Raw genomic sequence first — 23,421 nt, 5'->3', positions numbered from 1 at the left:
CCAAACTGACGTCTGTGTCTGACTTTATTGATTATTAGAAGCTCTAAGCCGTAGTCCAGCATAATTGCAAAGATAATCTATTCCATTAACCCGCAAACCACGGTGGAGAACGTACAATTGATGAAAATCTCACTGCAGATTTCTTCGCACGCCTACCAAACTTCAGCATTAGAAGTCTAAATAGATGCCGGTCCTCGTTTTAACTTCCAATTAATTTTCTTGATCGAACAGTAGTTTTTATTTTTGTTTTTGTTTTTGTGTTTAATTAGTTTCTTCGTCTTTTTCTTCTTTGATTGAAGCATGCCATGTACGGCTTAGACTAAGCAGCTTAGTTTGGGAGATTAGGAACTATATATCTGAAAGGATGACAAGAACCATCCCAGAAAGTTGGAACTTGGAAACAACAAAAATTATGATGTTCGATCAATGGCCTTATGTGCCAAAGGTCACTGAATAGTCTGAATGATATGGACTCGCTAGCCGACTAGCAATAACTCTACTGTGTGCAATTTCGTGTATAACTCTCTTGGTTATGGGTTTCTAAATCGGGAAGAGGGTTATTGTTTGCATTTTGAGATGAACTGAGTAAGAAATATGAGTTATATAAATGCTTCGTATGGAATTTTGCTAATTGCTAAAAATGTATGTTTGATAATTGCTATAAATTTGAGTTTGGTTCTGATGTGACTATCTTTCGATGGAAAAGACTACAGTTCAATTCAATAATTATTTAGCTAGGTAATATAATCCTGGTATTATTAGTTCAACAAGCCCTAAGGAATATATTCAATTTGGACTAAAGCTAGAAAGGTAACTCACTACCTCTCTCTCTTTTTTGGTTGATAAACTCACTACTTATCTAGTACTAATGAAGTACTAACCAGTTCAAGAAATTAACGGTAGCAAACCCAGAGTTTATGGAATGAAAAAAAAACCCCATTTCCTCCGACTTAAGGTACTCTAATTCATGCACTTAACACTTCTATATAGTTATAATATTTTCTGTCCATACAGATATTATGGCGCATATCTTTTTAAATCGTAGGCGTAAACATCCGTAGATAACTTCAATTTTTTTGGTTCTCAAGCCTCTAATGGACCAACCACACCAACGAGGGTCGGCGAATTATTGGACCAGCCTCTAGTTACAACGAAATTACAATTTCAAATTTTCAACTTGCTCACTAGTAACTATATATATACATGTCCTCCTCTACTTGACTTGGATACAATAGAGATTATACCAAAGAATCAAGTGCAAATAAAAAAAGGTACGCAACAGGATGGAGAGTGGTACCCAACTACCCATGCAATATTCTAAAGTTAGGCAGATTGCTAATTATTAGTTAACTGATTAGTTAATTCGCAGTTAAGAAAAGAATAAGAATAATACTTGGGGCGAGGGTTTGGACACGTATATTCAGAATTTCGACATGGAAACTTGTAATATTTATCAGTTTTTTTTTTCAGTTCCATAGATCGTTTCACCCACATTTTAATGTTTTACGGTTTTACCTGTCATGATTGGGCTCTAATGAACTTCAATCCAGTAGAGTTCTTCAACACAATCATTGCTCTTTGATTTAATTAGCATTTCTAATGATCTGGTGGATTAGTTTGATTCTTATGGTTTTGAACCGAACTCACAAAGAAATAGTGCGTAACCAGTGATTAGGCTCAAGAATAAGAACTCTAATCTGTTTCTAGAACGATGACCAAATAATTAACGAATCGAACCAGCAAAACAGTTATAGGAAGATGATTAAGGCAGCACACGTACTCTGTCGTGATTACCGGACCAAATTAATTAAATTATGCAAGCTTTCAAATTAACGGAGACTTCTATTTCGGTCCTGAATGGTTTGTAAACACCCATACGTATATACGCATACATCTACGCCATTGATAGCGGGCAGACTTGTGTATTGGTCTAATGTCAAGTACGTTAGTATTAGGGTCGTATAAAGCTATCGAACACGGCTCTAGCGCGCTTAGCTCTCATATTTATTAAATTGCAGGCCGGCTGGGTAATTTTATTCTTCATCTCCCACTAAAATTTAAAGTACGGTTCGTGTCCAATTTTTAAAATTCAAAGTCTAACATCTCCTAACTAATTAGACTGGCCTTTCCAAATGCTACAGTTAGCATGGAATTCGAAACAACTATAAATGGAGTTCCCCCCACCCATGCATCCCTCACAACCCAAAATACGTACAAGTTCCTTCCTAGCTAGTGAGGACAAGGGGAGAGTTTCTGCCATTACCAGAAACCCTAGCTTACCTTCGGTGGTTGCAACATTCGATCAGCTAGCTGTGATTATGGCTTCTAACTACGGCTTCATGACCCTTGCAGTCCTCGCTCTTGCCCTTGCCGTTTGCGTGCAAGCCACTCTTGGTTCGTGATCTATCTCTTTTCATGTTTAATGCAGCGAAACATTTTTTTCTTCTCTTCAATCGTCTAACATGTTATGTTATGTTATGAGACTGTCAATGCGAAACTAATTAATTCGGTTTACAGGGGAAGTGACATGTGAGAATCTAGACGAAAGCACTTGTGCATTTGCGGTGTCGTCATCGTCCAAACGTTGTGTGCTTGAGAAGCACGTAAAGAGGAGCGGAGAGGAAGCATACACATGCCGCACTTCAGAAATTGAAGCGGACAAATTTAAGGACTGGATCGAGAGCGAGCAGTGCATTAAATCTTGCGGCCTAGACCGCAAGTCCTACGGAATTTCATCCGACTCTCTCCTCGAGTCTCGCTTCACACAGAAGCTTTGCTCTCCTCAGTGCTACGGCAGTTGCCCCAACATTGTCGACCTCTACTTCAACCTCGCAGCTGGTGAAGGTATGTATGCAAATACGCCGTGTAACGGTATACTTTAGTGTACGTACGTTAACATGTTAATGACATAAATTTCGTTGATCCTGTTATAGGGGTGTTTCTTCCAAAAATATGTGAAGCACAGGGAGCAAATGCTCGAAGGGAAATGTCCGAGATCCGAAGTTCTGGATTTGTTGCCCCAGGACCAGTGAAATCGGCTAACTTGGTGGCAGAGGCACCAGTAAGCTACATGAACTTGGAAGCGGAGCAGTATGTTGCTCCAGCACAAACACCCGGTTACTAAACTTGGTCACAGAAGTACCCCATATCGATCTTCTACATCATTTAGGGCCTGTGTGTTATTCTAGTCATTATGATATATGTGTGTCAAATTAGAATTAGTATATTGTTCTATACTCCATAGAGTAGTTATGTTTTCTATGTGAGAAACGGGTGTGTTGTGGCAATAGTCATCTAGCTTTGTATGCTTAAATGCACCCAGAATAAAGCCATGATAAAGTCTGGTCTATGTTATATACATTTTGGTTTGGCAATCGAACACTTCTGCACTCTTGCCCTGATGAGTTTGTCCGAAGCATTCATCGGCCGAGTTCAAGAACCAATACAGAAAACTGGAGAAGTTAGACAACGATATATCAACAACACCAAGACTCGAAGAGCATTCAACCATAACTATCACAATCTTTACTGAACACCAGAGTCATGATAGACGCCACATCTTAGTAAACCAACCATATTTTCAGACCACTACCTAAATAACTACAATAAAAACCAAGCATGCGATAACGGCCAACCCAACAATCCAATCGCCAAACAAGATTTTAAGAACAAATCCAGATTAAAATTCACAACATAACCCAACAGGAAAGGAGCGGACGAGAAGATCAAAGATCAAGCCTCCTCCTGAACTTCCTCCTCATCTTCATAGTCATACCCTTCCTCGTCTGCAGTAGCATCCTGGTACTGCTGGTACTCTGAGACAAGGTCATTCATGTTGCTCTCTGCCTCGGTAAACTCCATCTCATCCATACCCTCTCCTGTGTACCAATGCAAGAAAGCCTTTCTACGGAACATAGCAGTGAACTGCTCACTCACCCTCCGGAACATTTCTTGAATGGAAGTGGAGTTACCAATGAACGTTGAAGCCATCTTCAGACCGGTTGGGGGAATGTCACAAACAGTGGACTTGACATTGTTGGGGATCCACTCAACAAAGTAAGATGAATTCTTGTTTTGGACGTTGATCATCTGTTCATCAACTTCCTTGGTGCTCATCTTACCACGGAACATTGCTGAAGCAGTCAAATAGCGCCCATGACGAGGATCAGCAGCACACATCATGTTCTTGGCATCCCACATCTGTTGAGTAAGCTCTGGAACAGTGAGTGCCCTGTATTGCTGGGATCCACGAGATGTAAGTGGGGCAAACCCAACCATGAAGAAGTGCAATCGGGGGAATGGAATCAAGTTAACAGCAAGCTTGCGGAGATCAGAGTTGAGTTGTCCAGGGAAACGAAGACAGCAAGTTACACCGCTCATGGTAGCCGAAATCAGGTGATTCAGATCACCAACTGCATCAAGTAGAATCATTAGTTAGCTTCAGGCATATATCATAATACAAACAACTAGTGAAGAAACTTAAACCATATTTTTTCTTCAAACAAGATCAACAAGTCATGTAAGAACCAATTGTACACACTGCGTAAAAATATAAGATAACACCTGCTACAAAGACAGCCTAGTTTGGTAGTACAATTTTAACCACACCAATAACTAGCTTCACAAGTCAAATTTTCAATACCTTATTTCACAATGAAAGCATATGAATTCCAAGATTTTAAGCAAACTAAAAGCAAGCAACACATTTTTCTAAATCGAGCTAGAAACTATACTTATGATTTAACAATCCAGAAGACCAAAAGGTGTATATACTCACAGCTCGGAGTAGTGAGCTTCAATGTTCGGAAGCAAATGTCATAGAGAGCTTCGTTGTCCAAAACCATACACTCATCGGCATTCTCAACAAGCTGGTGAACCGAGAGGGTCGCATTGTACGGCTCAACCACAGTGTCCGACACCTTCGGGGATGGGAACACAGAGAAAGTGAGCATCATTCGGTCCGGATACTCCTCTCTGATCTTGGAAATGAGAAGTGTCCCCATTCCAGAACCAGTACCACCTCCCAGAGAGTGGCAAACTTGAAACCCTGCGAATAATTCAGCGAAACAGTTACATCAATTCATCATTAGTACACTCATCAACCTACAAAATCAACTAAAACGACGCTATTCTAGTAGATAACTGGAATTAAAAGACTATTTCTACGAATTTTCTCATACTCCTCGATAAATTCAAACGCGGAGGAAGTAAATTGTTGAAGCTAAGCAGTATATCAAAATGTACATGAATCTATCCGATTATCGAGTTAGAGTAAGCATAGATCTAAGCCATCTAACACTAAATTGAACTTGTAAACGAAATTCCGTAGCGAAATTACACGAAAAACTTGCGAAAAATCAGAAACTGAGGCTTGAATTATACCTTGCAAGCAGTCACAGTTCTCAGCCTCCTTCCTCACAACGTCGAGAACCGAGTCAATCAACTCAGCGCCTTCAGTGTAGTGACCTTTCGCCCAATTGTTGCCGGCGCCGGACTGTCCAAAGACGAAGTTATCCGGACGGAAGATCTGGCCGTACGGACCAGATCTGACGCTGTCCATGGTGCCAGGCTCCAGATCCATGAGCACGGCGCGTGGGACAAACCTCCCGCAACTGGCCTCGTTGTAGTAGACATTGACGCGCTCGAGCTGGAGCTCGTTGTCGCCGCCGTACCGGCCGGTGGAGTCGATGCCGTGCTCGGCGCAGACGACCTCCCAGAACTTGGCTCCGATCTGGTTGCCGCACTGGCCTCCCTGGATGTGAAGAATCTCACGCATTTTTGAATCGGATTGAAAAAGCTAGGGCTTCAGAACGAAGACGACGAAGGCTCTCAAATTCTCAGAGAGAGAGAAAATGAGAGAGGTGAGTTGGGAAGACGAAGAGTGAGGGAGTGAGTTGGGGGGTTTTATAGAGGGGGGGAGATGACGGTGGAGTTTGACGGCGCCGTGAATTTGAGGTGGGAATTTAAATTTTGAAAAGCTAAACCGGTTGGTTTAGGAACCGATTAAGGCGGGATCGGTTACGGTGTCAGCAGGGGATGGGTTGGATCTGAAGCGTGTGATGTATTGACTGGATGAGTATCTATTTGGATGGACGGTTAGATTCTGGGGTGTAAGGAAGGATGGTGTGAGTGTAATTGATGCGCTAACTGACGCTTTTGAAACGGTTTGGATATTATCGAGGGCACGCGCTTTGTGGATGGGTGGGAGCTACGCGATGGGGCTCAGCGGTGGAGTGGTTACTGTGGATTTGGATGAGTCCGCAGGCCTGCACATGCGGTCGGACCAGGTAAGCACGTGACAAACGAATTGCACTGCAAACAAATTTATATATATTTTTCTAATATAAATATCAACGACGACGACGATAAGCTCATGCCTCACTTGGTAGCTTGGTGATGTCACTTCCTTTCTGTGCGGACTTACATAGGAGCAAACCCAATTCCAGCCCGGTAGGTTTCAAAAGCCTATATTGGAAAAAAAAATATAGCCCAGTAATTAGAAATAGCAGACCCAGTGAGGCAGTGACCCACTTAAACCTTGGATCCGCCACTGCTTCCTTTCCGTTAGAAGTCGCTGGTTCCGTCTCCTCTGTGTCCCATTGCCACAATTGTGGTGGCTGAGACATAAAAGAATCCTTGGTTTTTACCATTGTAATCGAAAAACAACCTGCTCTGATGTAATCTATATAGATGCTAGAATTAGTCATGTTGCGATGGTTGTTATTCGTGTGTTTTATTTTTGTTCTCTTGTCCCCATCCATATTTTCTATATTTCGTTCATCTCATCTTAATGGTGCTTCGTTGTTAAAATTGAAATAAGTGTTCAGATGAATTCTTTTATTGATAATAATTGCGTGCTTATAATGAGCATGTAAAATGTGTTTCGTCACAAAGTTATCAAATAGGATTTTTATGGATGGAGCTGGAAATTAGTTGTGACATATATATGATCTTTATAACTTTTAAGACCTCCTTGTTGGCCTACCAATTGTCAATTGTAAGCTAAACAAACATGACATGCCAACCGTACTTAATCGAGCACTGAGATTATTGAAGAGGCCGGACCCCATGGCTCAGAAGATGAACAAAAGCAGAAAGAGACCAATGTTATCATCACCTCGATTGAGAGCAAGTGTAGCCATCCCTCAAGTCTTGCTCCCAAAGCTAACATTTACTGGTAAACTACCAAGTTCAGCTTTACAAAACCAAGCTCAAAACTATGATTGCATTCCCATTCCAGAGTCTAACATATTTTAGTTCTTGATTGATTGGCCAAAGTGAAGCAAAGGTCTGACATGTAAGGGTGCCATAAGCTTACGCTTTTGGGTTGCGGGCATTGCAAGCAAATTGAATTTGGAGAAGTGTCATCGGGTATTTTGACCTTGTTCTGGTGGGGAGGGAGGTGTCAGATGAGGTGAGAAATGCATATATAGCTCATTCAGTCTTTCTCGTGTGGACAAAATGTGACGGGTAACATTTTTTCCGCCTTAAGAAAGGCATTAATTTTATTTACAAGGCTTCAAAATTGGAAACGTCTTCACCCCTAGCTCATTTCAGCCTTTCACATGTGTCCACAATATGTCATGTGATATTTTGTTGCCTTAAGAAAAGGTAATGAAAGATATAACATCTTATATTATTGTTGCTTATGCATCTGATGGAATTATTTGACTATGGAGTCCACAATATAATTGGAACACACAAAGAGCTAACAAATCGTTTAAACAGACATAACTGTTATTGACCACATTAGTGTAAAAAGAAATTAATGTGGACAAAGTGTGAGGGATAACATTTTGTCATCAAGGCGGGACCTTGCAACATGATACAGAGGCTATAGTTTCAGATTATATACACACATACATATATATATATATATATATATATATATATATATATTAAATAAAGGCTTTCAGATGCTCATAGATAATGTGAGGGCTAACATTTTGTTAGAGGTGGGCATAAACCGAATTAAACAAGTAAAACCGACCGAACCGGACTGAAAATATGATTCGGATAACCGAAATCGGTTTAAACGGTTTGAAAATGATTTACGTGATTAAACCAACCGATTTAAAACCGAACCGACCGAATTTAATTTAATGATTTAAAAAATAATAAATAATGGTATTAGTACAAAAAATAACATAACATAACATCAAAGGTTGTTTAGTGCAGTTGGTATAGCGCATGGTTGTTATATTATAGGTCAGAAGTTTGAATCTCAACATTGACATTTTGATGTTTTATTGAAAATATCTATCAAATGAGAAAAATATAATCTTTACATAGTTATTAATGAGAAGTGTGTGTGATGTTGTGATATGTGACATCATCTTTGGGTATAAGTTCGAGTCTCACCTCTTGAAAAATTAAAAAAATTACATACGAGGTGTGAACCGAAATCAAATCGAAACCGAACTGAATTTCAGTTAAACCGATTGTTTCAGTTCAGATTAATTCGATTCGGTAAATAGTTTGAGTTTTTAAAAAACCGATTAAAATGGTTCGGTTTCAATTTGTATAAAAAACCGAACCGAACTGAACCGAACCGATATATGCCCAGCCATACATTTTGTCCGCCTTAAGAAAATGTAATGAGAGATTTAACATTAGATGCTTATGTAAGATGCTCTAGTGGAATTATTTGACTCTGGAGGAGCAAAATTGAGATACACTAAGACAGGCTTAGAAACTATTTTGACAGTTATTTACTTATTTTTCCTCACAAGTGTTACTGAAAACTCAAAAAGAAATGAAGGTGGACAGATTGTGAGGGGTAACATTTTGTCGCCCGGGAATTAGACTTTTACATGCTCAGTATTCGTTGGTAATATAATAGCCGTTGATTGTCATTCAACGGATGAGATTAAATGAAAATACGGCTTAGAATCCAAATGTTAATTTCACCCAAGTAAACTACAGTGTTCCTCACCGCAGCTGATCGCCCAACTTCTTGAACCCTCAAAACCCTCTCAACTCAAACTCTCACATCCTCCTGTCTGCAAAACATGGCGAACAAAAGACAGAGAGAAGCTCGCAAGAGATTCAGAGCAGAGCACCCAGAGCTGGTTAAAACCCCAGAGCCAACTCCCCCAAAAGACCCAAACAAGAAGAAGAAGGTAAAGAAACCCAGTTTCAAGCGCAAGAGATCAGACTCTGGAGCACCCAATGGAGCCGCCAAGAAGTCTCGGAGTAAACACCCGCTTAGAGTCCCGGGTATGAAGCCCGGAGATAGCTGCTTCATTTGTAAAGGCACTGACCATATTGCCAAGCTTTGTCCTGAGAAAGCTGAGTGGGATAGGCACAAGGTATAGTGATTCTTGTACCCAGTTCTGGTTTAGTTTCAGTTTTCTCTATCTGGGTTTATGTGGGTTGTGTATGAATGATGGAGAAGATAAAGATTGGTAGAAGGAAATATGGATTATAAATGTGTGTATAGGATTTAGTAATGTAATAACTTGAGTTTGATAGGTCTGTGTTTATCTGATGCTTTGCAGATATGCTTGTTTTGTCGACAACGGGGACATAGTCTGAAGAATTGTCAAAAGAAGAATGAGAATGATATGGAGGCCAAGTTGTGTTATAATTGTGGGGAAACTGGGCATTCGCTTTCTAGATGCTCCTTGCCTCTTCAAGATGGTAAGTTAGTCTTGCTGTTAGATTACAGTTTCGAACTCAGGTGATGTTTGCGATTAATGTCTCAGGAGGTTAGGATTTAGTGTGTTTAGGTAGTGATGTTGGAGATCTCTGATGAACTGATTATAGTTCGTCATGAATAGGGTGCATTTGGTGCTTAGAAGGCTACATTATTGAATTGAAATGGTATGCCTTTACTGAATTGTCTAATCCTCTCTGGCGGAATTGGCTTTACTATTGGTAAGTTATTCTAGGTATATGCGATGAAGTGAATTTTGGGGTTTGAAAGGAACTTCTATAAGAAACTGAACTCGCCTACTTACTATCTAGGAGGTTTTGAATTCATATTGTTATATCTTGAAATGTATATTACAGAAATCACAAATTTAGGAGATTGTTTTCCCCCTCTGCTTCACCCTTGATATCTGAGTATGTATTCTTAATTCTACTGGTTAGTACTTATGACTCAAATAATCATAAAGAGATATATGTTTGGTGATTTTCAAGTGACTGGTTATATAATTTGATTTATAACCTGTATATGGTACTTACTATCATTAACTACATGCTCAACCAGGGGTTTGTTTAATGCTTGTTATCTTAGCTCTGAACTAATGAATTGAAATTGAGCTAACCTGAGGGTGATCTGATCACACATGCGCTTCTGTCAATCTGGCGATGTTCTTGCAATAATGTTTATTTCATTGTTATGTTTTTCATACTTGTTCATCTGGTACTGCAGGAGGAACAAAATTTGCCAAGTGCTTTGTCTGTAATGAGACTGGCCACCTGAGCAAGGACTGTCCTAAAAACTCTCATGGGATTTATCCGAAGGTAAAATGACTTACATGTGTGATTTTCAATTTATAATGTCATGGATACTATATTCTCAAACTTAACTGAGAATAAGCTTTTAGGATATAGAAGATATTGATCTCATGCATGTGCTATTTTGTTTCTTAGGGTGGTTCTTGTAAAATATGTGGAGGTGTAACACATTTGGCACGAGACTGTCCTAACAAGGACAGCAGAAATTCAATGGGTGCTGGCATTTCTAAACCCAAATGTAAGTAACATGATAATGTGTAGCACTCATTTATCTCAATTTGTTTATCATAAGGTTACGACTCATTATTTCAGTTGGTTTGTAAAAGGTGCTCTTATCAGTTAAGTGAGTTGGCATTCCTCTAAGTTTGGTTCTCCTCGTTTTGTTGTTATTTGCAGGGAATGAACCAAGAGGAAAGCTTACCAAATTTACGAGTGGAGATGATCTGGAGGATGATTTCAGTTTCATAGGTGAGAAGATTGTTGCCAAAACAAAAGACGAGCCTGCTGTTGTAGTTGGTTCTGTTTCTCTTCCACAAGAGAGTAATGTAAAATCAAAGAAGAAACAGGGTCCAAAAGTAGTAAATTTTGTTGGATAATGTTTCATTTCATATCCATTTCTCTGCCTTCTTACGCCATCCACGATTTTGCCATAGTGGAAACTATTATGCCAGAGCTTAGTTTTTTGTCTTAATGTAATGTTATCTTCAATGGTCCTAAGAAGATTCTTAATGTAATGTTCACATTCTGATTTCTACCATTATGTATTTTTGGTGTTGCCTTTTCTTTGCCCTCATGATTAGAACATTGTGCTCGCTCGTTTTCTCTATATTTTTTACTTGTGTATTCTCTTAAACCTTTAATTTAGATCACATTGGAGTTGTGGACATGATCAGCCGTAAAAGCTTAGAGAATTCTCAACCCTTGTTTCTCCTTAAATTTCTCTTCTTTCCCGCATATTTCTCATCCCTCTTGCCTCCCCAAAATAAGGATCTCTCCCTCTGCTATACTCCCATCTTTCTCTTTCTTCTTCTTCTTCTTCTTCATTTCACATAATACTTCCTTTCTCTTTCCGACGACAAAATGGTACGTCTGAACTTTCTTATTATCAGTTTCTTCTCTAACAACTATACACCAGTGAATGAACAATTGAACATGGCAAAGGTGCATGCATGCTTTGAGCAAATTATATATTTTTATGGTTATGTGATAGAAATGTTTTTGTTTTGTTTCTCTTGTTTGCTTAAAACCGAATGTTGGGGTACCTAGGCTTCGTCGTCTGGCTTTTCTGTGTCTGGCCTGGACGTGAATGATGAGTGCAAGCAGAAGTTCTTGGAGCTAAAAGCCAAGAGAAACCATCGTTTCATTATATTCAAGATTGACAAGCAAGAAGTGGTTGTAGAGAAACTTGGAGAGCCAGATGAAACTTACGATGATTTCACAGCATCACTGCCAGCGGATGAATGCCGCTACGCTGTGTTTGATCTTGATTTCACCACCGTTGAAAATTGCCAGAAGAGCAAGATATACTTCATTGCATGGTAAACATATCAGTTGGTCAATTTTACTTGTTTGGGTTGATAATAAGTCCTACATATGCAATGAAGCTTGATCTATTTCATTCTCAAAAATTATAGGTCGCCTGATATATCAAAGGTGAGAATGAAGATGGTGTATGCTAGCTCCAAAGAGAGAATCAAGAGAGAATTGGATGGCATTCAAGTTGAGTTGCAAGCAACTGATCCAAGTGAATTGAGCTTTGACATTATTAAATCTCGAGCTCTTTAAGCAGCAACTTATCCATCCTAATCTCCTTAACGATCAAAATTTATCAGTTGATTTCTTTTCATCTTCTATATATTTGTTTATGTGGGTTGCATATATACTAATGATGTAGCTTAATGTAATATTATGAATGCTTTTATCAATTTGAAAACTTCTTTCTCTAAAGCACAACTGCAATCAAATTGCAATGCATATATCTAGTGGAAAATATTTCTGCTGATTACAAGTCAGAATAACTCGTGGTTCTGTATACATAGATGTCTAGAAGTATAGAAACCTTTCTATGTTTGATTATTTTGATTTTCCCAGTAGCTCTTCTCCCATGTTTCTACCTGTCGTATAGAATTTGATTTTCTCCTAAGCACTGAAAAATGAGATGGAGGGTCATATGGTGGAGGCATGGTACATGGGCTAGTGACTGCAGGACCCTTCACCAGTGATTCCATCATAAACTTCTTCTCTAATCCTTGTGCTTGGCATGCCATTGCCTCTGAGCAGAGTTCAACAGCTTTTCCAGGTATGGTGGGCTTGAATTGTAAAAGCTTTGAATATTCGCTTAAAAGATGGAACATGTAGTCATATACATAGTCCATCTTCAAATCATCTTGAATTAGGTTCCTTGCTGCCTTTCCTATGGCTTGTGCCTAAAAAACCACGAAAAGGAATGCAGTATGAGATAATGAACATCCATGAATGATAATTAGTTAAGTACACTTGCCTTTTGCTTGTGGCTGTTTCCCCAATCTACAGCGTACTTAATAGACCTGCACTTGTCATCATCCTTGATGGGCCAGTAGTGGTGCACCGGCATCAATTCTCTCGTGAAGAAGTCATAGTATCGGGGCTTGACTATTAAGGTAACGGAATCACAAGCAAGAATGTACTTGTTACTCACAGACCAAGCAGACCCTTCTATATAGATCTTATACCTACGATTAGTACCATAGAACAAACAAAGTTACTCCCACATGTTTGGAACATAACAAGAATAAACACTGAATTGTATTCTGGGATTTATGTACCTATGAATACATTGGCTCGCCAAATCCGATTGCTTGAACCCTTCCTTTGATTCACGTGACCAATCCTGCAGACAATGTTCAATTCCATTGTCAGCTTCCACATTGTATACAACTTCATTATTGCCAATGCAGATGAGAGGTACAACATAGAACAGTTAAAAGTGCAATGTCTTTTCTCTTGCCTGAGCATAAACGCGAGCATTCCAATCCTGCTCCTCGGAAACATTACATTTCAGTAGGTCTTGCCTTGTTTCCGCAACGGTCGGATTCCCCTTCCAATAAGCATAAGGCTCTCTGTCCACCCATCTACTCCTCCCGTTCCCTTCCTCTAGCTGCTTCAACAAGTTCTCCCACGGAGCTATATTAATTTCAGGCCTACACAAACACCAAGCCAAGTCATCACCATTACTACCAAAATGTTCATACAACTTACTTACATCGCCACACCATCACTACTGTACATGTTATGTTATTAGACTGTCAATTCCGATCATTAAAACATCAAGAAATTCATCAAATGTAAAAGGTAAATAAATCTTACCATCCCCAAAAGGACCAATCAGGGAAGACTATATCAAGCGAGCTGTCATCCCCGCAGTAACGAAACACCGGTGGCGGGGCAGAGGAATTGGGCCCGGTAAAGAACTTGGATAAAATAACCGGCCAGTCAACGCAGTCAAACATGAGCTCTAGATCAGGCACTTTCCCTGGGTACCTACGCAGCAACTGTAGGATCCCCCACAGCGTAAAAGTGTCTCGGCTCTGAAACGACTTGCGGTATCTCTCCATATACGCCTTGCCGTTTTTAATCACCAGCTTAAAATTCGCCGTACGCCTCGCCTTCTGAAAAGTCTCCCTTGTGATCCCCGTGTGGGCCCATGGCCTGAGGTCCTCGTGAATCCAACGGAAGTAATCTGGACACGTGGGCGGGGGTGGACGGTTGGGATCTCGGTCAGGGGAGGAGGTGGTGGGGTAGTTTGAGGGGCAGGTTCCGGTGTGGTCGAAAGCAGTGCAGTTGAGTGGGATTTCGAGTATTTTTGGGGGCTTTAAGGGTAGAACAGGGCTTTGTGGAGGGTATAATTGGGATACCCGCGTATTTAGTATTGAATCTTGGGCTGAGCTACCAAGTACGGTCTCTGTCTGCTACAACACAAAGCACATAAGTACATTTCAATGATGGTCCAAATAAATTGCACACAAAAAAAAGAAGGTAAAAATGAAAGTTTACTATGTTCCCGTAGGAACTAGGAAGCACATAGTTGTCATAGCATATACCACATCTATTGACTATTGCAATAGTAAATACGACTATTACAATAGTAAATACACATCTATTGACTATTGCAATAGTAAATAGTTTCCTAGTTCATCAAATGTATTTCTATCATGTCACTCTTATTCATGCCATTGACATAGAGAGACAGATGGCTAATTACTTAACTATCAATTCTATAGTCACAAAGGTGACAAAGCCTACAAAGCAATTTAATCGATCTCAGCAACTGTTATAGTAGTCGACGCTTTTAAGAAAAGTTTGTAGGTGTGAATTGGAGCATACACGTTTCCTTCTAAATTTTCATTTAGTTGATTACCACAAGTTATGTGTATTTTCATCACCAAAAATAAAGTTATGTGTATTTTCACTACTTAATATCAGTTACACGCGATTTCAACCAGCTGATCAGAAGTCTTCCATTTGTAGGTATGAGGCTTTAACTTAAGGTAACTAGTATTTTAAGGACACATGGTAAACATGAAAAAGATAAATGCGTATAGGGGTGGTATATGGTTCCTTAACATATACAATTCTACAGCGTATATACTACCCTAGGGCTGCGGAGTCTCTACCGCAGGCCGCGTGTCCCATAACTACGGTGAAAGCACGTATTACGTCCCTAAGTTCCTGAGTCCTGACAACGTGCCTACGACGTCTAAGATACCATTAGGACAGATGTCGTTTATTATTTTCTAAACTTCGTCACCGGAAACTAAGACGGTAAAAACTAGAAAAAGAACAGTAGTAGTAGTAGTAGTGTCGGCCTGTCGGGAAGTGGTAGAATCTTACAGTGGAGTTGAGGAGGCGCGTGCAGACAAACGCGCCGATGAAGAAGAGGAGGAAGAAAACCAACGCGGCCAAGGAAGAGATCGCAGGAGACTTCATAAGTGTGCGCAGGAACGAGATGGACTCCGACAAATGACTATTAAGCCCCCACCTTCTGCTGTCTCTCATGCCTCTGCAGCATTCATTTCAGCTCACTCTTTGCCGGTTCTATTGTTGCTCTGACATTTGCAGCCTTCAGAGACCAAATTCCATAGATATCAGGAACTGGGTACCTGGAAATGGCTGTTTCTTGAAATGGGTTTGATTCAGTTTTGGCTGGTTGAGGCTACATTAATTCTGTTTGGAGCTCATAAAGTTAATTTCTACCTTTGGTGTTTGTAATAAAAGATGGAATCTTTGAGATATGAATCCAGATCAGGAAGAGAGGGTTTGCCAAATTAGAAAATGACCATAAGGTAGAAAACAAAGAGAGAAAGAGAAAGGTCGGAAATTTTAGAGAAAAGTTGGATCCAAAACAGATCGAGAACCAGGAGGAACCGAGAGAGAGAGAGGGGAGTGAAAGCCTAAAAGCCTAAAAGGGAACTATAGTGTGATTTAACAGTACACAAATTATAAGCAAAACATAAGTAGGTATTACTCCAAAGTAGACTTTTTGAAATGTTCAATCTCGTGGCAATGTAGCCCTCATTTCTCCACTAGTTTATATCATATCTCTCCAGTATTTGCTCTGTTTTGTTTACAATTTCGTTTTAGGTTTTCATTTTGGAGTGGACAAATTTTGTTTTGAAACTGACATCTTTATACAGAAGCAGAAGTACGACATGTATGCCAGAAATTGAGCCTCTCATATGCCACGTGGCAAACTGATCCGTAAAAGATTCGTCGACATGAAAAGTTACAGGGAGGGTTTGGAAGCTAGCAGGGTTTGGAAGCTACCCGATGGTCGACGTGCTCAATTACATTTGACACTCTTAGAAGTAATTATTTTATGTACCCGTCACACTACATTGTATTATTATATTACATTATAGTATAATTAACATGCATACAGTGAAAATGTTAAAAGTTTATTTACATATAAAAACTAATCAGAAATAATCATAGTAAAAAATATATCATAACATTAAGGGGGTACGCCACGTGAGATATATGACGGTTATATATAATAATTTCTCCATCTGTCAATTACAGGCAAATTCACGTGGAAATAGCTAAACCATCGGGCTGAGTTGTCAAAAATAACTCAATACCGGAGATGCTCTAACAGTTGCATTATAAATTAATGTAAATGTTACATAATTAAGAGAAATATAGAGTTTTGAAAAGAAAACCACCCATTTGGTTTGATGAAAAGTTGGAGTAGAAGAACCTGTTATTGTAAAAGAGTACTGATAATGTCATTATACTTTTATGATGCAAAAATGGTAAGCCTTTTTTCCAATGATTATACTGCAAAAATTTGATGTAACTAAAGTTGGAACTTGGAAGCAAATAAGTAATCATTTTTCAAAAGGTTAGAGGTCTACTTTTACATCTCATATCCTGATTAACTAAATTTGTTTTTCTCATCTCGTGGAAATCTTTCATGCTAATTACAAGTTTACAACTCAGAATAACACATGTATACATTGATGTTTAGAAGTATAGAAACTTTTCTATGATTGCTTGTTTTGATGTTCCCAGTAACTCTTCTCCAATTTTTCTACCCGTTTAAGTATATTTGATTGTTTCCGAAGTATTGAAAAAAGAGATGGAGGATCATATGGAGGAGGCATGGTACATGGGTCAGTGACCGCAGGACCCTTCACCAGGGATTCCATCATAAACTTCTTCTCTAGTCCTTCTGCTTGGCACGCCATTGTCTCCGAGCAAAGTTCAATAGCTTCTGGAGGTATCGTGGGCTTGAATTGCAAGAGCTTTGCATATTCTCTTAGAAGATGAAACATGTAGTCATATACATAGTCCATCTTCAAATCCTCTTGAATTAGATTACTTGCTGCCTTTCCTATGGCTTGTGCCTGAAGAATCCAAGCAATGCAGTATGAGAAAATGAGCATTCAGGAATACTGAATTAGAGTTCACTATTCACAAGAACCTCAAAGCCAACACTTGCCTTATCATGGTGGCTGTTTCCCCAGTCTACTGCATACTTGATAGATCTGCACTTGTCATCAGCCTTGATGGGCCAGTAGTGGTGAACGGGCATTAAACCTCTCATGAAGAAGTCGTAGTATCGGGGCGTTACTAGTAAGGTAACGGAATCACAAGCAAGAATGTATTTGTTACTCACAGACCAAGCAGACCCTTCTATATAGATCTTATACCTGCAATTAGTATTATTTGTGCGAAGAACAAACCAAGTTACTTCTTCAAGTGTGGAAAAAAGCAAATGATCACTGGAATGTATTGTGGGACTTTTGTACCTATGAATGCATTGGCTTGCCAAATCCGATTTCTTGAACCCGTCCTTTTCTTCTTTAGTCCAATTCTGCAGTCGATTTTCAAGATCATTGTCAAGCTTCCACAATCCATATTGTGCTTAAAATGTGTACAAACCAGAGCAGAGGTACAGATGGAACAGTTAAAAGAGTAAGAGCTTGAGTCTTGCATGCCTGAGCATAAACTCTAGCATTCCATTCGTGTTCCTCGGAAACATTACACTTAATGAGGTCCTGCCTTGTTTCAGCGACCTCCGGATTGCCTTTCCAATAAGCATAAGGTTGTCTGTCCACCCATCTACTTCGACTGTTACCTTCCTCTAGTTGCTTCAACAAGTCCTCCCATGGAGCTATATTAATTTCAGGCCTACACATACATCAAGCCAAGTCATTAGCATTACTCCTAACATGCATAGTCACACAACTATCACAGTACATGTTATGTTACTACATTATCAATTCGAAATGGTAACATTGAACTAATGAAACATTGTAGTAATTGAAAGATGTAGTTGAGAATACTTACCATCCCCAAAAAGACCAGTCGGGAAAGACGATGTCGAGTGTGTTGTTATCCCCACAGTAACGAAACAACGGTGGCGGGGCAGTAGAATTGGGACCGGAATAGGAGCTTGAAGAAATGACCGGCCAATCAACACAGTCAAACATGAGCTCCAAGTCAGGAACTTTCCCTGGGTATCTACGCAGTAACTGTAGGATCCCCCACAACGTAAAAGTATCTCTGCTTTGAAACGCCTTAACGTATCTCTGCATGTACGCCTTGCCGTTAACGATGACCAGCTTGAACGCCGCCGTACGGTTCGCCTGCTCAAACGTGTCCCTTGATATCCCAGTGTGGGCCCACGGCTTCAGGTCCTCGTGTATCCAACGGAAGTACTCAGGACACGTGGGAGGGGATTGACGGTTAGGATCTTGGTCTCGTGAAGAGGTGGTAGGGTAGTTTGAGGGGCAGGTTCCGGTGAAGTTGTAGGCAATGCAGTCGAGTGGGATATCTAGTGGCTTTGGGGGTGTTTTGGGAAGAACTGGGGTTTTCTGAGGGTATAATTGGGATGCTGTGGTAGTTACTATTGGATCTTGCGCAGAGTTACCAACTAGAGTCTGTGTCTCCTACAAAAAGCACAAGAGTACATTTCAATAACATTTTAGTAACATGATCAACATGATCCCCATAGCAACTAGGAAAGCATAACATAAGAAACCAAGTGCATTTCTACAATATTAGTCTACATAATGTATGTGGAGTAATAGTGTAGAAATGCACTTTTACTCTACAAACATTATGTATAATGTAACTGACCTAAAGACAGTTTATTTAACTAGGGGTTTTTTTATGGTGTATCGCAAAAGTTTTCAGAGCAGTTCCATCCATTTTAGTTTTTGTTAAGGTTTACAACATTTAACATAAGCATCAGAGAAATATGTTTGTGTATGTTAATGTTCAGTGCTCGTTATGACGTTAACATATTTAAATTGTACATGCGTAGGTTGGAGCATACATGTAAAATATAACAAGTATATACGACGTTGGAAAATCCATCAAAAAGCATTACCGGAGAACGGCAGCACTGATCTCGGAGAGTGATTGAAACTTACGGAGTTGAGGAGGAGGCGCGTAAATACGAACGCGCCGACGAAGAAGAGAAGGAGGGAGGCAAACGCGGCCGAAGAAGATCTCGCAGGACACTCCATATATCAATGGGCGGAGGAACACGACCAATGGACTCAGAAAAATGACACCTTCTGATGTTTCTCGTGCCTCTGCAGCATTCATTTCAATTCATTCTTTGCCCTTTCTAGCATTCACAAACCATCTTCCATGGATTTCAGGAACTGATGGGTATCTGGAAATCCTTGTTTCCTGACATGGGTTTGTTTCATTTTTGGCTGGCTGAGCCTACGTTCTATTTGGAGCTCGTAAAGATTCATATCCTTTGGTGTTTATGATAAAGATTGAATATTTGAGATGAACAAGTTTCATAAGGAGAGAGCTTCTCTTAATTAGAAAATGACCATAAGTAGAAAACAAAGAGGTCGGAGATCTCCGACAAATGTTAGATCCAAAAGGAACTAGTAGCTAGGAACCGAGAGAAAGATGGAAGTGAAGTTACAATTAGCCAAAAATAGGTTTTTTTTTAAATACAAATGGCATTTAGTATAATAGTTTGTATGGACAAGAACATGAACTTGGTTCTGCACGTTCTAAGAATCTTAGTTCTGTGGCTTTGGATACTGGCACTTTTAGGTTTTTCTTATTGTAAACCAATTCCTAATTGGATTAAAGGCATTTTGCAATGATTTTTGAAACAACAGGGTACTTAAAGTTGGAACTTGCAAAGGATCATTATGCTTCCAAATAAGGCGTTACAAATTATGAAAATGTTTGCTATGCCAAGGAAATAAGCAAAGTTAAAACCCTTTCATTGGTTTTGAATAGACACAAGAGATAAGAAAATACTAACCTCATGTAATCTGTAATAGATAGTTGTTAATTTATTATATATCCGTCTTATTATACAAGTTTTTTAATGTTTTTGAGTATTGAAATTATCTAATACGCTATATTTTTTTCAACTAATATCCAGTTATTCATTCTCCCGCCTATTTAAAAGCTTTTTTTTTTGGTAACTTTCTATTTTAAAGCTGTGGATACTGAGATTCAGTAAAGTTGTGTCCAAAGGGAAAATAAAGAAACATATATTTCCTTTTTCTTAAAAAAAGAAAAGGAAAATAAAGAAACAAAGCATACAGATTCTCGATCAGTATGATAGTATAACCAGTAGCTCCTGTAATGTCCTGCAACTCTTTTCAGAGTGTGATAAAGCTGATGCAGCTCTTTTCAAACCTTGGAGACAGAACAACAAAAGCCACTGATCAACTTCAGAGAATCCACAGCCAATTCTGGAGACCTTGATGTGTATAACTCACAAGTAAAAGCCTTGCTCTCTTTTGATAAAGAGACACTCATAATAACAAGTTTTTATCCCCCGGACCAGGTTTACTGTGTTGCTAAACTAATTAACAAGAATTACGTACTATGCATGCTACCATGCTTGTTGGACCTCCTGGTTAATAAGTATTATTAATCACAAGCTCCTGCCCTACATGTCAATATGGTTTTACTGCTTTGTAAGGTGAGAGTGAGTGACATTCATCATTTCATTTTCGCAAAATTACTAAAATACAATCTAAATTTGGCTGAAATTGTCAATTTACACCCCTAATTTGCATTTAAGTTAATTTACATTTTAAATTTGTTAAAAATTACCGATTTGCACCTCATCCGTTAAATTTAACCATTTATATCTAATTTTGTGTCACATGTCATGCACATGAGGGGTAATATTGTCATATTCTATTTATATTTTTCTTAAAAATAAATAAAAATATTCTTTAAAAGGAGGATTATTTTTAATCAAATTATTTATTACATCTTTTTTCTACATACTTAACCATATTTCGAATTATATATTCAACATACACACTTATTCAAATATAGTGTGTTGTGTGTATATATATATATATATGTACACATTCATTTTTATTGTTATATGTATTTATTTATATTTTTCTAATATCTTTTAACATAACAGATCACGTAAAATAATAAATATATAAATCAATAACATGTTTAAAAAAAAAAATAAAAAAACATAGTAGCAAGTGTTTCTCTTAAGTAATTTTATTAATTTATTTCATTATTAAATATGAATAAATATATAATGACAATACTGCCCCTAAAATGCATGACATGTAACTTAAAAATTGATGGAAAATATTAAATTTAACAGATAATGTGCAAATCGGCATTTTTTACCAAGTTTGAGAGATAAATTGACTTAAATGTAAATTCGGAATGCAAACTGATAATTATGGCCAAATTTAGAGTACAAATTAGCATTTTTGCCTTACATTTTTCAAGACGGTGTGATACTGGCAATGGAAAATATATAGCACAGTAGGGCATAGGCTAAAGTGAAGCAGAAGGATTAAGAGGATTAGCTTTGGGTGTTGAGCACAATCCAGTGAATCCACGCGTGATGTGAAGCCTCTCTCAGATTTCAAAATCAAAGAACCTCTTTCTCTTTCTGAGCTCTCTAGCTCCTATATATAATACTCCTACTGGTTCTCTCATTTCCTTAACTCACTAGCTTATTTTCCATTTCATAAGCACGTACCGTTTCTCTGTATTCTGCTTAGTTTAGGTTTGAAATTTTAATCTGCATATAAACATGTCTGTAAGTTTCTTCTTCTCTCTCCCTCTTTTAGTGAAACACATAATTAATTATGTACTGAATGCAGTACTTTATTAAGATGCTAGGGTTTTTACTGATGTGCGTGATTTCTGCAGATGGTGGAGGTGAGAGTTCCAAATCTCGACTGTGAGGGATGTGCTTCCAAGTTAAAGAAAGCTCTATTCAAGCTCAAAGGTACATCTACATCTCTGTTCGATCATTTCGACTAATTAATTCTTCAAGTTTCAATGATCGAACTGCAATATTTCTCAACATGCTTAGTGGAAATGATTATTTTTGTGTATACATGCAGGAGTTGAAGTAGTGGAAATAGAGATGGAGATCCAGAAAATAAGCGTGAGAGGGTATGCATTGGAGGAAAGGAAAGTGCTAAAGGCGATTAAACGAGCTGGAAAAGCAATAGAGCCATGGCCATTTCCCGGTTACTCACATTATGCCTCATTTTACAAGTACCCTACGTACATTAAGAACCATTACTATGACACCTACAGAAACGAAACCACCAATGGTGTACACACCTTTTTCCACACTCCGACAGCTTATTCCGTCGCCGTGGCATCCGATGAGGCCGTCGCTTCACTCTTTAGTGATGACAATCCACATGCTTGCACTATTATGTGACCTTCCTAATTTTTTTTCCGCAATAATCAATTTGGATTTTGTGTTCTTTGGTTTGTCATCCAAGCTTTCGGCTTCTTTTCCATGTTGTGTATTAAGCTTTCAATTGTTTGAGAAGTTCATCTTCTACACTATTGTTCAAGATCGATCAAGTTTTGCATTTTGTTGATCTAGCATTTCTGGCTTCACGTCACATTTGGGCGTCCTAATTTTACATATAACTCATCTTAACCACCTTTAAATCAGTTGGATTTACATTGAAAGATGATTTTTTTTAATCCAAAAGGTGATCGATCTGGTGATTTTGGTCTCATTAGTGACCAGGTGAACACTACTACTGCAGCCACCTTCTCAACAAATATTTCTCTAATGTGCTCTGCTGTCGTTGTGTCTACATGTGAGAGATCAAATTTCCAACCACCTAATTGAAACTGTCTGCCTTTATAATGTGTCCGATGAGTAGGTCTACTATACCGGCTTTAAATTTGAAGCTGTTAAATCAACTTATTTCCTAAATTCACAAACTTCAATACAACTTTTAAGTAGATTATGAAAAATCTAAATTAGAGATTTTAAAATTGTTGCTGATTAAATCTGCATATGCATATTTTTTTCAATCGAAACTCGGGACCAATGCATATTTTTTCAATCGAAACTCGGGACCAAACTGGGCCCAAGTCTAATAAAAGCCATTTGACATGTCTCCCCGTGTACGATCAAAAGAATACAATTTGCATTTGAGATCGAATCTGGTGACA

The 23,421-nt window shown here is 38.7% G+C and overlaps 6 protein-coding genes across 8 annotated transcripts; 3 read left to right on the top strand and 3 right to left on the bottom strand.

Moving 5' to 3' along the window:
* Positions 1 to 2,223: 2,223 nt before the first annotated feature.
* Positions 2,224 to 3,367, top strand: LOC126803387 (uncharacterized). The gene is made up of 3 exons (XM_050531195.1): positions 2,224 to 2,394; positions 2,518 to 2,844; positions 2,934 to 3,367. The coding sequence occupies exons 1-3, from the start codon at positions 2,319 to 2,321 to the stop codon at positions 3,122 to 3,124; spliced, it is 594 nt and encodes a 197-aa protein (XP_050387152.1). The 5' UTR covers positions 2,224 to 2,318; the 3' UTR covers positions 3,125 to 3,367.
* Positions 3,368 to 3,474: 107 nt separating this feature from the next.
* Positions 3,475 to 5,858, bottom strand: LOC126803386 (tubulin beta-1 chain). Its single transcript, XM_050531194.1, has 3 exons — positions 5,383 to 5,858; positions 4,778 to 5,047; positions 3,475 to 4,412 (listed from the first exon to the last, which is right to left on the bottom strand). Exons 1-3 carry the CDS (start codon positions 5,774 to 5,776, stop codon positions 3,733 to 3,735), a joined length of 1,344 nt encoding a protein of 447 aa, XP_050387151.1. The 5' UTR covers positions 5,777 to 5,858; the 3' UTR covers positions 3,475 to 3,732.
* Positions 5,859 to 8,999: 3,141 nt separating this feature from the next.
* Positions 9,000 to 12,252, top strand: LOC126803840 (uncharacterized). Its single transcript, XM_050531567.1, has 7 exons — positions 9,000 to 9,311; positions 9,501 to 9,642; positions 10,382 to 10,473; positions 10,603 to 10,705; positions 10,864 to 11,060; positions 11,734 to 12,005; positions 12,102 to 12,252. Exons 1-7 carry the CDS (start codon positions 9,012 to 9,014, stop codon positions 12,250 to 12,252), a joined length of 1,257 nt encoding a protein of 418 aa, XP_050387524.1. The 5' UTR covers positions 9,000 to 9,011.
* A 136-nt stretch (positions 12,253 to 12,388) lies between these two features.
* On the bottom strand, positions 12,389 to 15,877 carry LOC126801914 (uncharacterized). Of its 2 annotated transcripts, none has more exons than XM_050529406.1 (6): positions 15,337 to 15,877; positions 13,813 to 14,411; positions 13,454 to 13,646; positions 13,272 to 13,336; positions 12,968 to 13,178; positions 12,389 to 12,893 (listed from the first exon to the last, which is right to left on the bottom strand). In XM_050529406.1, exons 1-6 carry the CDS (start codon positions 15,499 to 15,501, stop codon positions 12,531 to 12,533), a joined length of 1,596 nt encoding a protein of 531 aa, XP_050385363.1. In that variant the 5' UTR covers positions 15,502 to 15,877; the 3' UTR covers positions 12,389 to 12,530. The 2 variants fall into 2 exon arrangements, with proteins under 2 accessions (XP_050385363.1, XP_050385362.1); XM_050529405.1 differs by having other exon boundaries at positions 12,390 to 12,893; positions 13,813 to 14,414.
* Positions 15,878 to 16,988: 1,111 nt separating this feature from the next.
* On the bottom strand, positions 16,989 to 19,481 carry LOC126803839 (uncharacterized). The gene is made up of 6 exons (XM_050531566.1): positions 19,386 to 19,481; positions 18,298 to 18,899; positions 17,946 to 18,138; positions 17,757 to 17,821; positions 17,447 to 17,657; positions 16,989 to 17,351 (listed from the first exon to the last, which is right to left on the bottom strand). Exons 1-6 carry the CDS (start codon positions 19,479 to 19,481, stop codon positions 16,989 to 16,991), a joined length of 1,530 nt encoding a protein of 509 aa, XP_050387523.1.
* Positions 19,482 to 21,867: 2,386 nt separating this feature from the next.
* Positions 21,868 to 22,822, top strand: LOC126803086 (heavy metal-associated isoprenylated plant protein 31). 2 transcript variants are annotated; one of them, XM_050530839.1, is made up of 3 exons: positions 21,868 to 21,914; positions 22,141 to 22,219; positions 22,338 to 22,822. In XM_050530839.1, the coding sequence occupies exons 2-3, from the start codon at positions 22,141 to 22,143 to the stop codon at positions 22,664 to 22,666; spliced, it is 408 nt and encodes a 135-aa protein (XP_050386796.1). In that variant the 5' UTR covers positions 21,868 to 21,914; the 3' UTR covers positions 22,667 to 22,822. The 2 variants fall into 2 exon arrangements, with proteins under 2 accessions (XP_050386796.1, XP_050386795.1); XM_050530838.1 differs by having other exon boundaries at positions 21,880 to 22,027.
* Positions 22,823 to 23,421: the final 599 nt, after the last annotated feature.

This window comes from Argentina anserina, chromosome 7 (genome assembly GCF_933775445.1).
Source record: "Argentina anserina chromosome 7, drPotAnse1.1, whole genome shotgun sequence".
Classification (NCBI taxonomy): Eukaryota; Viridiplantae; Streptophyta; class Magnoliopsida; order Rosales; family Rosaceae; genus Argentina; species Argentina anserina.
Note: the sequence above shows the minus strand (reverse complement) of the source record. Positions and strands in the feature narration are given on the sequence as shown.